At 44.2% G+C, this 12965-nt stretch overlaps 1 protein-coding gene across 1 annotated transcript; it reads left to right on the forward strand.

Annotated features, from left to right (window-relative positions):
- Window positions 1-4308: 4308 nt before the first annotated feature.
- On the forward strand, window positions 4309-11310 carry LOC311132276 (myb/SANT-like DNA-binding domain-containing protein 1; the record flags this gene model as incomplete). The annotated part of the gene is made up of 3 exons (XM_084165509.1): window positions 4309-4568; window positions 4825-5112; window positions 10033-11310. The coding sequence occupies 3 exons, from the start codon at window positions 4309-4311 to the stop codon at window positions 10331-10333; spliced, it is 849 nt and encodes a 282-aa protein (XP_084021635.1). The 3' UTR covers window positions 10334-11310.
- Between the last annotated feature and the right edge of the window lie 1655 nt (window positions 11311-12965).

Below are 12965 nucleotides of genomic sequence, written 5' to 3' on the forward strand. Positions count from 1 at the left end.
ACAAAAATAAAAACGCAACATGCAACAATTTGACTTGACTCATCTCCTTACAATTTCAACAATTTGACTGAGTTACAGTTCATATAATCAGTCAATTGAAATAAATTAATTAGGCCCTAATCTATACATTTCACAGGACTGGGCAGGGGCGCAGCCATGGATGGGCATGGGAGGGCATAGGCCCACCCACTTGGGCGCCAGGCCCACCCACTGGGGAGCCTTTTACCCACAAAAGGGCTTTATCCTCAGTTTCATCAGCTGTCCGGTTGGACATACTGCCAAATTCTCTACAACAACGTTGGAGAGAAATGAACATTCAATTCTCTGGCAACAGCTCTGGTGGACATTCCTGCAGTCGGCATGCCAATTGCACGCTTCCTCAAAACTTGAGATATCTGTGGCATTGTGTTGTGTGACAAAACTGCACATTTTAGAGTGGCCTTTTATTGTCCACAGCACAAGGTGCACCTGTGTGATGATCATACTGTTTAATCAGCTTCTTGATATGCCACACCTGTCAGGTGGATGGATTATCTTGGCAAAGGAGAAATGCTCACTAACAGGGATGTAAACAAATTTGTGCACAAAATTTGAGATAAATAAGCTTTTTGTGCATATAGAACATTTCTGGGATCTTTTATGTCAGCTCATGAAACATGGGACCAACACTTTACATGTTGCATTTATATTTTTGTTCTGTATAGATCTAGAAATACATTTGAAGCAAGGTTTGTTCTTCTACCATCTTTTGCCACTTCAGGACAGACATCAATATGTCATGTTTTGTGGTCCTGTGTGGCTTAAATCAAATCAAATCAAATCAAATTGTATTTGTCACATACACGTGTTTAGCAGATGTTATAGCGGGTGTAGCGAAATGCTTGTGCTTAGCAACGATCATGGGTTCAACTCCCACATGGAACACATACAAAAAAATGTATGCACTCAATTTACTGTAAGTTGCTTTGGATGAAGGTGTCTGGTAAGTGACTTAACATAAGCCTCTAGTTCTCTGTCCATTTCAATAATGGAGGTTTTCCATAGGTAAGTGACAGCAGTGATGGATTGTGAGAAGCTGCCAGTGTTATGGCATGATTGAACGTCTGTCATTTTCTATGGAGCAGATGGAACACGAGGTGTAATAAGGGCAAAACTGTGTTAAGACAGAGTGACAGAAAAGGGTCACTAATAAAGACAAAGTGATGGTAAGTCACAGATGGATCCGGCTATTAGTGGCATTATAATCTCTTCCGACTTCAATGAGGCCCCTTCTTGGAAATTTAGGGATTGTTTGGGAGTGTTTTCACATGTAGCCCTCTTTAAAAGCGAACTCCAAGATGAGACAATGATAAGAATTCAGTTCTCTATGTTGGAGATCTCAGTAGGCTATCATCCAAACAGACACTATTATGTTCATGTTGTCTACAGAGTGTTTTAATGTAAACTAGCATTGAAACCTAACATTGACTACAGTATAATGGCTCGTATCCATCAGTGCACTCTGTTTTGTAGGCCCGGGACGATACCAGTATTGCGATATTTGTTCCATGGCAAAAATGAAAACACAAAGCAGACCAAACTCAGACCAAAAACCTCCTGTATGTAAAATATTGTGTGCTATAGCTTGGGAAATAAATGTGACTCTGGATGACCACATAATGATGTTTGTTTCCAACATTAGGTCTGTTCTAATAAAGAAGTTAAATCCGCTAGAGAGAGAACCTGAGAGAAAGAGAGAGAGAGAAAGGGAGGGAGGGAGAGACATTGTAAATACCACCAATATGTATCTGTTTATTTACTGTATCTTCCCCCACTATTCGTACTACAACTATTTGCACATTGCTAAAACACTGATAATATAACATTTGATATGTCTATATTTTTTCAACCTTTTTGAGTGCAATGTTTACTGTTAATTTCTAATCGGTTTTTGTTGATGTTAAATTTATTCTCACTTTTGTTTATTGTTTATTTCACTTGCTTTGGCAATGTAAACATATGTTTCTCATGCCAATAAAGCCACTTTGAAATTAATTTAATTGAGAGCGAGAAAGAGAGAGAGAGAGAATTCAACATCCTAATTAGCATCTGGCAAAAAATACTTGAATCAGTTATATAACTTTGATGTCTGGGATCTGCTCACCAACCAATAATTCACAAAATGGGACAAACACCAAATTGAGACTGCATGCAGAATTCTGCAAAAACATCCTCTGTATCTAACGTAAAACACCAAATAATGCATGCAGAGCAGAATTAGGATGATACCCAATAATGATCAAAATCCAGAAATTCTACAATCGCCTAAAAGGATGCGATTCCCAAACCTTCCATAACAAAGCCATCACCTACAGAGTGATGAACCTGGAGAAGAGTCCCCTAAGCAAGCTGGTCCTGGGGCTCTGTTCACAAACACAAACAGACCCCACAGAGCCCCAGGACAGCAACAAAATTAGACCCAACCAAATCATTAGAAAACTAAAAGATAATTACATGACACATTGGAAAGAATTAACCAAAAAACAGAGCAAACTGGAATGCTATTTGGCCCTAAACAGAGAGTACACAGTGGCAGAATACCTGAATACTGTGACTGACCCCAAATTAAGGAAAACTTTGACTATGTACAGACTCAGTGAGCATAGCCTTGCTATTGAGAAAGGCCGCCATAGGCGGACCTGGCTCTCGAGAGAAGACGGGCTATGTGCACACTGCCACAAAATGAGGTGGAAACTGAGCTGCACTTCCTAACCACCTTTCAAATATATGACCATATTAGAGACACACACTTTCCTCAGATTACACAGACCTACAAAGAATTCGAAAACAAATCAAATGTTGATAAACTCCCATATCTATTAGGTGAAATACAAAAGTGTGCCATCACAGCAGCAAGATTTGTGAACTGTTACCACAAGAAAAGGGCAACCAGTGAAGCACAAACACCATTGTAAATACAAACTATATTTATGTTTATTTATTTGCCCTTTTGTTCTTTAACCATTTGCACATTGTTACAACACTGTACATAGCCATACTATAATTACTACTTATTTGTAAAAAAAAAAAAATTGTCATTTAGCAGACGCTCTTATCCAGAGCGATTTACAGTTAGTGAGTGCATACATTTTCATACTGGCCCCCCGTGGGAAACGAACACACAACCCTGGCGTTGCAAGCGCCATGCTCTACCAACTGAGCTACAGGGGACTATAACGTTTAAAATGTCTCTATTCTTTAAAAACTTTTGTGAGTGTAATGTTAACTGTTTATTTCTAAATGTTTATTTCACTTTTGTTAATTATCTATTTAACTTGCTTTGGAAATCTAAACCTATGTTTCCCATGCCAATAAAGCCCTTTGAATTGATTTGAGAGAGAGATAACATGCTGAGCTCACCCTTGCAGGCCAAGGTCCAGATTGTGGTGAGGAGTGGGGGAGGGTGTTCAAGTGACCACGCATAAGCTGACCTACCAATAGGACTCCCATTGTCTTGGATGATTAGAATACACTGACTCCCCCCCCTGAATGTAGTCTACAACTACCCAGTACATACCCATTTCAATAAAATGATTTCCCCTGCACTTTCATATCATTTGCATATAATTTAATTGTGCATTGAGAATAATATCCACACACTGCCAAAGTATGTTGCTTTAGATTTTTTTTTATGTAGGTGTCTTTTCCTTAATATCTTCCTGTTTTTACCACTTTGGCTGGAAAAAGCCAGCCCCTGTCTGTTATTAAAAGCATTTAAATGCAGGAACATCTTGGCAGACTGCCCAGTCCAAAGGCCTGTTGCCAAGGAAACAAACTACACCTGCTCTCTTGCTTTACTCCCTCCCTCCCCAGAGGCTCATATTTCAAATCTGTTTTTCCTGTAATCTCTGGTATATCTCATTGCCTTTCAGCTAAAAGCTTTTTGTTGTGGAATTGGAGCAAGAGAGAGAGAGAGAGGAAGTGAGAGAGAGGGAGTGGTTAAGAGAGGGGGAGGGAGGGAGAAAGAGGGGCCTCCTCCTAGTTGCTAGGGCAACTTGACATCACAGTGACGATTTCCTCCATTTAAAAGCTTTTAACCGGATCCCTCTCCTGCCCAAGGCCCCATTTTGAGTCCTCTTTCAGCTAAGCTCGGGGGAAGGGCACAGCACAGGCAGAGCAGTGTGTGGCTGTTTGCAACCACATTCCACTGACAGCATAGGAAATAATGCTAGACAGCAGAGAAGGGCTTTCAAACTAAACCGTTTTTGGGGCCTATTTTTGTTTACAAAACCGAAAAAGGAAGAGAGTGCTTTTGAGAGGGCTTTCAAAATGGCTGCCGAGGACAGTTTTAGTTACCTCATTCCGGGCCACAGCGAGAAGCACAGAAGGGCCCGAAACTGGACCGATGCCGAGATGAAGGGGCTCCTGTATGTATGGGAACAGAACGTCGCCGAGCTGAAGAAATGTAAGAGGAACGCCAAGATCTACGAGAAGATGGCCCAGAGGTTCTTCGAGCTCACGGGAGAACAACGCCACCGGGAGGAGATCAAGATGAAAATCACCAACATGTCTTTCCAGTACAGGCAAGTGTAAGAAATACATTTTTTGTTTGTTTGGATTGAAAAAGGTATCTACTTGTATTGTATGAATGCACTTTAATATCCAGAAAGAGAGTGTAGGCCAACTGAAGTAGGATACTTTGGAATTTAACTCCACAGGTGTCAGAGCATCCTGCATACCTAGAACTCAGTAAGGGCAGCTATGATACCTAGAAACCCAGACTTCTTATGTCTTGACCCAAACCAATATATACCATCCTTAACTCCTTAACTCCTTCTTTGACAGGAAAATGAAATGCACAACCAATGGGAGCGGTGGGACACCCGACTGGCCGTACTACAAAGCAATAGAGAAGCTCCTCACCAAGACGGATGATAATGAGACTATGAACCCATTTGAGCTCCAGTCTCCTGGCCCCTCCACGTCCACGGAGGCCTCGATGTCCCATGCAGAGGGCCTCCCCATGGGCTTCCTTCCGGAGTACACAGGCTCCTCGGACGAAATGGAGATGAGGGAGGACCTGGATGGATGGGAGAGCTCTGGCAGTCTGCACTCCGGGCTTCCCTGTCCTGAGTAAGGCCATGTTTACATATTGGGCTTCAAATGAGGAGAGAGAGAGAGAGAGAGAGAGAGAGAGAGAGAGAGAGAGAGAGAGAGAGAGAGAGAGAGAGAGAGAGAGAGAGAGATGAGGAGACCTCCTGAGAGAGAGAGAGAGAGAGAGAGAGAGAGAGAGAGAGGGGGGGGGGGGGGGGGTTATCAAGCTGAGCTATTCAGCTAAACTGTCCACCCTTGCCAGGAGGGGTCGTCTATTGTCATTAGTACGGCCTGATAAAGAGTCTCCACAACATTTACATTACATTTACGTCATTTAGCAGACGCTCTTATCCAGAGCGACTTACAAATTGGTGCATTCACTCTATAGCCAGTGGGATAACCACTTTACAATATGTTTTTTTTTTTTTTTTTTTTTTAAGGGGGGGGGGGGGGGCGGGGGTTAGAAGGATTACTTTATCCTATCCCAGGTATTCCTTAAAGAGGTGGGGTTTCAAATGTCTCCGGAAGGTGGTGAGTGACTCCGCTGTCCTGGCATCGTGAGGGAGCTTGTTCCACCATTGGGGTGCCAGAGCAGCGAACAGTTTTGACTGGGCTGAGCGGGAACTATACTTCCGCAGAGGAAGGGGAGCCAGCAGGCCAGAGGTGGATGAACGCAATGCCCTCGTTTGGGTGTAGGGACTGATCAGAGCCTGAAGGTACAGAGGTGCCGATCCCCTCACAGCTCCATAGGCAAGCACCATGGTCTTGTAACAGATGCGAGCTTCAACTGGAAGCCAGTGGAGTGTGCGGAGGAGCGGGGTGACGTGAGAGAACTTGGGAAGGTTGAACACCAGACGGGCTGCGGCATTCTGGATGAGTTGTAGGGGTTTAATGGCACAGGCAGGGAGCCCAGCCAACAGCGAGTTGCAGTAATCCAGACGGGAGATGACAAGTGCCTGGATTAGGACCTGTGCCGCTTCCTGTGTAAGGCAGGGTCGTACTCTCCGAATGTTGTAGAGCATGAACCTGCAGGATCGGGTCACCGCCTTGATGTTAGCGGAGAACGACAGGGTGTTGTCCAGGGTCACGCCAAGGCTCTTCGCACTCTGGGAGGAGGACACAACGGAGTTGTCAACCGTGATGGCGAGATCATGGAACGGGCAGTCCTTCCCCGGGAGGAAGAGCAGCTCCGTCTTGCCAAGGTTCAGCTTGAGGTGGTGATCCGTCATCCATACTGATATGTCTGCCAGACATGCAGAGATGCGATTCGCCACCTGGTTATCAGAAGGGGGAAAGGAGAAGATTAGTTGTGTATCGTCAGCGTAGCAATGATAGGAGAGGCCATGTGAGGATATGACAGAGCCAAGTGACTTGGTGTATAGGGAGAATAGGAGAGGGCCTAGAACTGAGCCCTGGGGGACACCAGTGGTGAGAGCACGTGGTGCGGAGACAGCTTCTCGCCATGCCACTTGGTAGGAGCGACCGGTCAGGTAGGACGCAATCCAGGAGTGAGCCGCGCCGGAGATGCCCAGCTCGGAGAGGGTGGAGAGGAGGATCTGATGGTTCACAGTATCAAAGGCAGCAGACAGGTCTAGAAGGACAAGAGCAGAGGAGAGAGAGTTAGCTTTAGCAGTGCGGAGAGCCTCCGTGGCACAGAGAAGAGCAGTCTCAGTTGAATGACCAGTCCTGAAACCTGACTGGTTTGGATCAAGAAGGTCATTCTGAGAGAGATAGCAAGAGAGTTGGCTAAAGACGGCACGCTCAATAGTTTTGGAAAGAAAAGAAAGAAGGGATACTGGTCTGTAGTTGTTGACATCAGTGGGATCGAGTGTTGGTTTTTTGAGAAGGGGTGCAACTCTCGCTCTCTTGAAGACGGAAGGGACATAGCCAGCGGTCAAGGATGAGTTGATCAGCGAGGTGAGGTAGGGGAGAAGGTCACCGGAGATGGTCTGGAGAAGAGAGGAGGGGATGGGGTCAAGCGGGCAGGTTGTTGGGCGGCCTGCAGTCACAAGTCGCAAGATTTTATCTGGAGAGAGAGGGGAGAAAGAAGCATAGGGTAGGGCAGTGTGAGCAGGACCAGCAGTGTCATTAGACTTAACAAACGAGGATCGGATGTCGTCAACCTTCTTTTCAAAGTGGTTGACGAAGTCATCCACACAGAGAGAGGGGGGGGGGGGGGGGATTCAGCAGGGAGGAGAATGTGGCAAAGAGCTTCCTAGGGTTAGAGGCAGATGCTTGGAATTTAGAGTGGTAGAAAGTGGCCTTAGCAGCAGAAACAGATGAAGAAAATGTAGAGAGGAGGGAGTGAAAAGATGCCAGGTCGGCAGGGAGTTTAGTTTTCTTCCATTTCCGCTCCGCTGCCCGGAGCTCTGTTCTGTGAGCTCGCAATGAGTCATCAAGCCACGGAGCTGGAGGGGAGGACCGAGCCGGCGGGGAGGATAGGGGACACAGAGAGTCAAAGGATGCAGAAAGGGAGGAGAGGAGGGTTGAGGAGAGGGAAGAGATGATAGGATGGAAGAGGAGAGAGTAGTGGGAGAGAGAGAGCGAAGGTTGCGGCGGCGCATTACCATCTGTGTAGGGGCAGAGTGAGTAGTGTTGGAGGAGAGCGAGAGAGAAAAGGATACAAAGTAGTGGTCGGAGACATGGAGGGGAGTTGCAGTGAGATTAGTAGAAGAGCAGCATCTAGTAAAGATGAGGTCAAGCGTATTGCCTGCCTTGTGAGTAGGGGGGGACGGTGAGAGGGTGAGGTCAAAAGAGGAGAGGAGTGGAAAGAAGGAGGCAGAGAGAAATGAGTCAAATGTAGACGTAGGGAGGTTGAAATCCCCCAAAACTGTGAGGGGTGAGCCATCCTCAGGAAAGGAACTTATCAAGGCGTCAAGCTCATTGATGAACTCTCCAAGGGAACCTGGAGGGCGATAGATGACAAGGATATTAAGCTTAAATGGGCTAGTGACTGTGACAGCATGGAATTCAAATGAGGAGATAGACAGATGGGTTAGGGGAAAAATTGAGAATGTCCACTTGGGAGAGATGAGGATTCCTGTGCCACCACCCCTCTGACCAGATGCTCTCGGGGTATGCGAGAACACATGGTCAGACGAGGAGAGAGCAGTAGGAGTAGCAGTGTTTTCAGTGGTAATCCATGTTTCCGTCAGCGCCAGGAAGTCGAGGGACTGGAGGGTAGCATAGGCTGGGATGAAGTCAGCCTTGTTGGCAGCAGAACGGCAGTTCCAGAGGCTGCCTGAGACCTGGAACTCCAGGTGTGGGGTGCGTGCAGGGACCACCAGGTTAGAGAGGCAGCAGCCACGCGGTGTGAGGCGTTTGTGTAGCCTGTGCGGAGAGGAGAGAACAGGGATAGGCAGAGGCATAGTTGACAGGCTGTAGCAAATGGCTACAATAATGCAGAGGAGATCGGAATGAAATGAACTAAACATCTGGGAAAGGAGGGCCTCCCTCACCAAAACTCCCAAATATAACTCACCCAACTTCCACCTCAGAAACTATAATTGTTTCACTGAACCACCCGAATAAATACTCTCCCAACTTCCACTTTAGAAATTAGAATTGTTGTGAACTACAGCGGTTCAATGTTTCAAGGAATAGACTCAACTTACTTTATTCAGCTAGCTAACTATGACGCCATAGCTAACTAGCATGCTAGCATCCAATAACACACAGTTTAGCACCAATACTTGGTTACAACAAACTACCAATAGTGTGTTAACACACTAAACAGATAATTCGTGTCCGTGTCTAGTTCCTTTCATAACGCAGCAATAATTAAACGTTGGCTAGCTAGCACAAATATATTGTAGTTAGCTGCTACAGTGCAGCTAGCTGGTCGTGTTGGCTAGCTAGCAATGGCTGCTGTGTTGACTTTGTTTGAAAAACGGTGGCGCTGCGAGCAAATGTAGCTGGCTAAAAGGATATTGTATCTAGTTGCTACCGTTGCTAATAGCTACTCGCCAGCTAGTCCAGGAGGTGAGTTAGCTAGCTAGCTAGCTTCGTGCTACACCCGGCACCGCCGAATACAATGCTAACCTACAATAACTACCCACAACAGCCCACGATGCCTACCTACAATACCTAACTACAATCTAAATACATAGTTTAAGCCTTACTCGACAAAGCCCAAGCTATGTATAAAGCCAAACTTACCCGACGCCAGCTGTCTGGGTGGCAGACAAGAAGACATTTGTCTTCTGCAATCAGTAGCTGTAATTAAGTACAGTAGCCACTAACTATCTAACGTTAATGCCTCAGATAATGAGGTTAGAAAAACAGCTGAATGGTAGGTAGCTAGCTGGCTTAATTACAGGTACTCTTAAGCGTGAAATAACATTGGAAACAACTATCCACAGTTGCTAAAAGTTACCAGTAGCTACCCGCTAGCTAGCTAGCTTTATTGGTCCAGGTAGTGGGTTAGCTAGCCTCGTGCTTCGCCGGGCTCCGCCGTATACAATACTTACCTACAATAATTACCTACAATAACCTACAATAACTACCTAAATAAACTACCTACAATACCTAACTACAACTACCTACCTACAATCTAAATACATGGTTTAAGCTTTACTCAACACCATATAAGAAGCCAAGCTTACCTCCGGATGTTGAAAATACATATTTTCTGGATGTTAGTGATGTTACGTTTGATACTGGAGCACCGAGGCCTTCGTCGAAATCGCTAAGAAGCGATTTATCACTTAGGCTCCCTAAGTGATAAACATCACAGTGTATTGTGATGATAGTTAATTAGCATGAGAGTAATTAGCATACAGCAAGTTTACTTTAATTTCACATTATTTTGTAGTTCTCAACTTACCAAGTTTGAGCGAAAAGGGCCCTACATACAGAATCAAAAACATATCCATGACAACTCTTGAGCGCTTGTATAAACTCTCTCTATAAATTATATCATTACCATTGCTTTGACTAACAAAACCCCTTTCTGTCCAGTTCCCACCCGGCGCCGGCCAAGAGGAAGAAGGTGCACCAGCACCTGTCTCTGAAGCGGCGGAAGCTGAAGGTGATGGAGGCCATGCTGCAGGAGCAGCGGAAGGTGAGCCGGGCGGTGGAGGAGACGTGCCGCGAGGTGCGCCGCGTCATGCACCAGCAGAACTTCCTCCAGGTGCAGAACCTGCAGCTCCAGGAGCGCATGATGAACCTGCTGGAGAAGATGATCCAGCCACTCGCCGCCCCCACGCCCGCCTGGGGCGCTGCTGCCCAGCCCGGGGTCAAAGAGCCAGGCCAGGGATGAAGGGTCCAGAGTGAGGGGTCAATGAGGGTGGTGGTGGTCAGGACTCCCTAAAAACACGCGCTTCGATACAAGTGATTTTTCGTAGCAGGTTAGGTGAGCATTTTCATTAACCCTTTCCCTAACCTAATTCAAATCAAATCAAATCAAATTGTATTTGTGTAGTAGACCTTACAGTGAAATGCTTACTTACAAGCCCTTAACCAACAATGCAGTTTTAAGAAAAATAAGTGTTAAGTAAAAAAGAGATAAGTAAAAAATAGCAGGGAGGTTATATACAGGGGGTACCAGTACAGAGTCTATGTGCGGGTGCACAGGTTAGTTGAGGTAATAACCTGCTACATTAATTATCCTAACCTGCTGCGTAAGTTCTCCTAACCTGCTACGAAAAGTTGCAGCTGTATCAAAACTGCGTCCTGGTGGTGGTCACTATGTGTTATATGCTATATGGCTATGTGTTATATGCTATATGGCTATGTGTTATATGCTATAATATGGCTATGTTCCACCTGATGTATGGCACTTTTTAACAACTGATTGAGAGTAAATGATGCCAATCTCACCCTAACATTACCCCTGACCTGGATGCTCACCGGCAGAGAGAGGAAAAAAGCAACTTGCTCATCAGTACTGAGAGGCCGGTATCGTCCTTTCTACCATGGCCGTCTAGTGGTTGCTGTGAGAGAGTGAAAGGGTGAGGGTTCAGAAGTGTATGGCTGAGGCTGCTTTAAGACAAGTTTCACCATTAATTGACAGATTTGAGAGATATCTACAAGCTAGGAAAATACTGTACTTATTCACATCGACAAAAGACAATGTATGTCCACAAATTCTATATCTTAATAACAAAAGGCGTGGGTATTTGGTGTTGTATCAATGCTTTTCTAACGTGTGTCCTGCTATGGTGTATGCATCTTCCAACTAGCATAGCCTACTTGTTTGAAATGTATGAATGAAATAAAAACATATGTTCTGTTGTCATTTTTTGTCTATCTTTCAACTATTCCTGGTACAATCATGTCTCCCTTTCATCCTAAATATTGCCATAATGTAGCCTACATAAAGTCAGTATTCACACTTTGTGTGTATGTAATGTAATATGATCTTCATACAATAACACATCATATGAAATGATAACATATAATGTGTAACAAAACATACTACAGATGTAGGATCTTAATTTGATCACCCTGTTGCAAGATAACTTTTCCGGCGATGCAGGACATTTTAAACTTGTATTGTAAGTTTAAAAAGGCTTCTGAATTTCTACTTTGAAATTGCAGACTTGATTTTCCCTTATGAAAAATATATAAACCCCTTCAAAAAATGTCCATGAATTATAATCCACATAATTCACATTTCCTGTTGCTGCAGGATTATTTTCCTGCTGTAGCAAACTGGCTCAAAATTTAGATCCTACATCTATCTGTATGTGATGTATCTGCTATGGCAGCTAGTGGCTTGACTGAAAAAGTCCTCATTCAGAGGGAAGGGATATACAATATTTGTTGTTAAAACCATCATTTTGGACCACATTGAGTGATTGAAAGTGCAAGACATCCTAATTAGACAAATCTAGGAAATGGTTATTGTTGTGGGTAATTTGAGAGGACAGTTCCATTTACTCACTTTAAACAGCATTGTCTTGAAGTGCTGTCTCATGGGAAACCATGGGTTAAATAGAAGGGAGTTGAATGTAGCTTTGCCACCTATAGGTTTTGCATTTTACATTTTAAAAACGGTTAAAACATATACAAAAAAATATACAAAAAAAAAACAATAGCCTGCTTATTCGATTCAAATGACTATCTATCACTTCACTATCTTATGAGGCCTAAGGTTTTTCTACAGGGTTTTAGTAGGCCTATACATACATACAACTTCTCAGCTTTCACTGTGTCTATTTGACTGTGGTGTGTACTATACATGTGTAATAGGACCATGTGACTCACTCCCCTTGCGACCTTGCAGCATTTTGACCATAATGCACCGTTTTTTTTTACAAGTCTGGCATGGCAGGATGCAACAAATTATCAACTCTTGAGCTGTGAAATTCATCCTGTCAAGTTAATAAGCTTGTTATACGTCCATTATTAATTGTGGGGTGGTGGTTGCATTTAATAGCCATTTATGCTACATCTGCATAGTTATTTGTCATGTTTAGTAAAGTGTGAGTTAGTGCATGTTGGTAATGATATGTGTTTGAAATGTAGCCTAAACAACATCAGTAACAATGTTTTTATTTAGGCTATCAATTTCAGATGATCAGAACCAATAGGATCGCCGCAAATATTTGAATACTGAGTCTGTCAGACACCGGGATTGGCGAAAGAAATCACGTGCTCTGGAAACGATGTCATGGTTACTCTGAAAGACGCTTTGTAATCCCCAACAATGAATGGAGGCCTGTGGAGTTTGTCACCCGTGGCATATGGAATACCAGAATATGGGAGGGTAATTTTTGAAAACATAAATTATTATGTTACGGAAACTACGCACGTGTGGATTTGTAACTAGTTTGGACTGTTGGGCGTATGCAACCTTTAAACTGACTTCATGAAGCTTTGAAACGGTAATTTCAGCCTCAGCACTGGCAACATTGTATCTAGACGTCGAGTGTGGAAGACTACTTTAC

This window comes from Coregonus lavaretus (genome assembly GCF_964263955.1).
Source record: "Coregonus lavaretus genome assembly, chromosome: 7".
In the NCBI taxonomy this organism is placed as follows: domain Eukaryota; kingdom Metazoa; phylum Chordata; class Actinopteri; order Salmoniformes; family Salmonidae; genus Coregonus; species Coregonus lavaretus.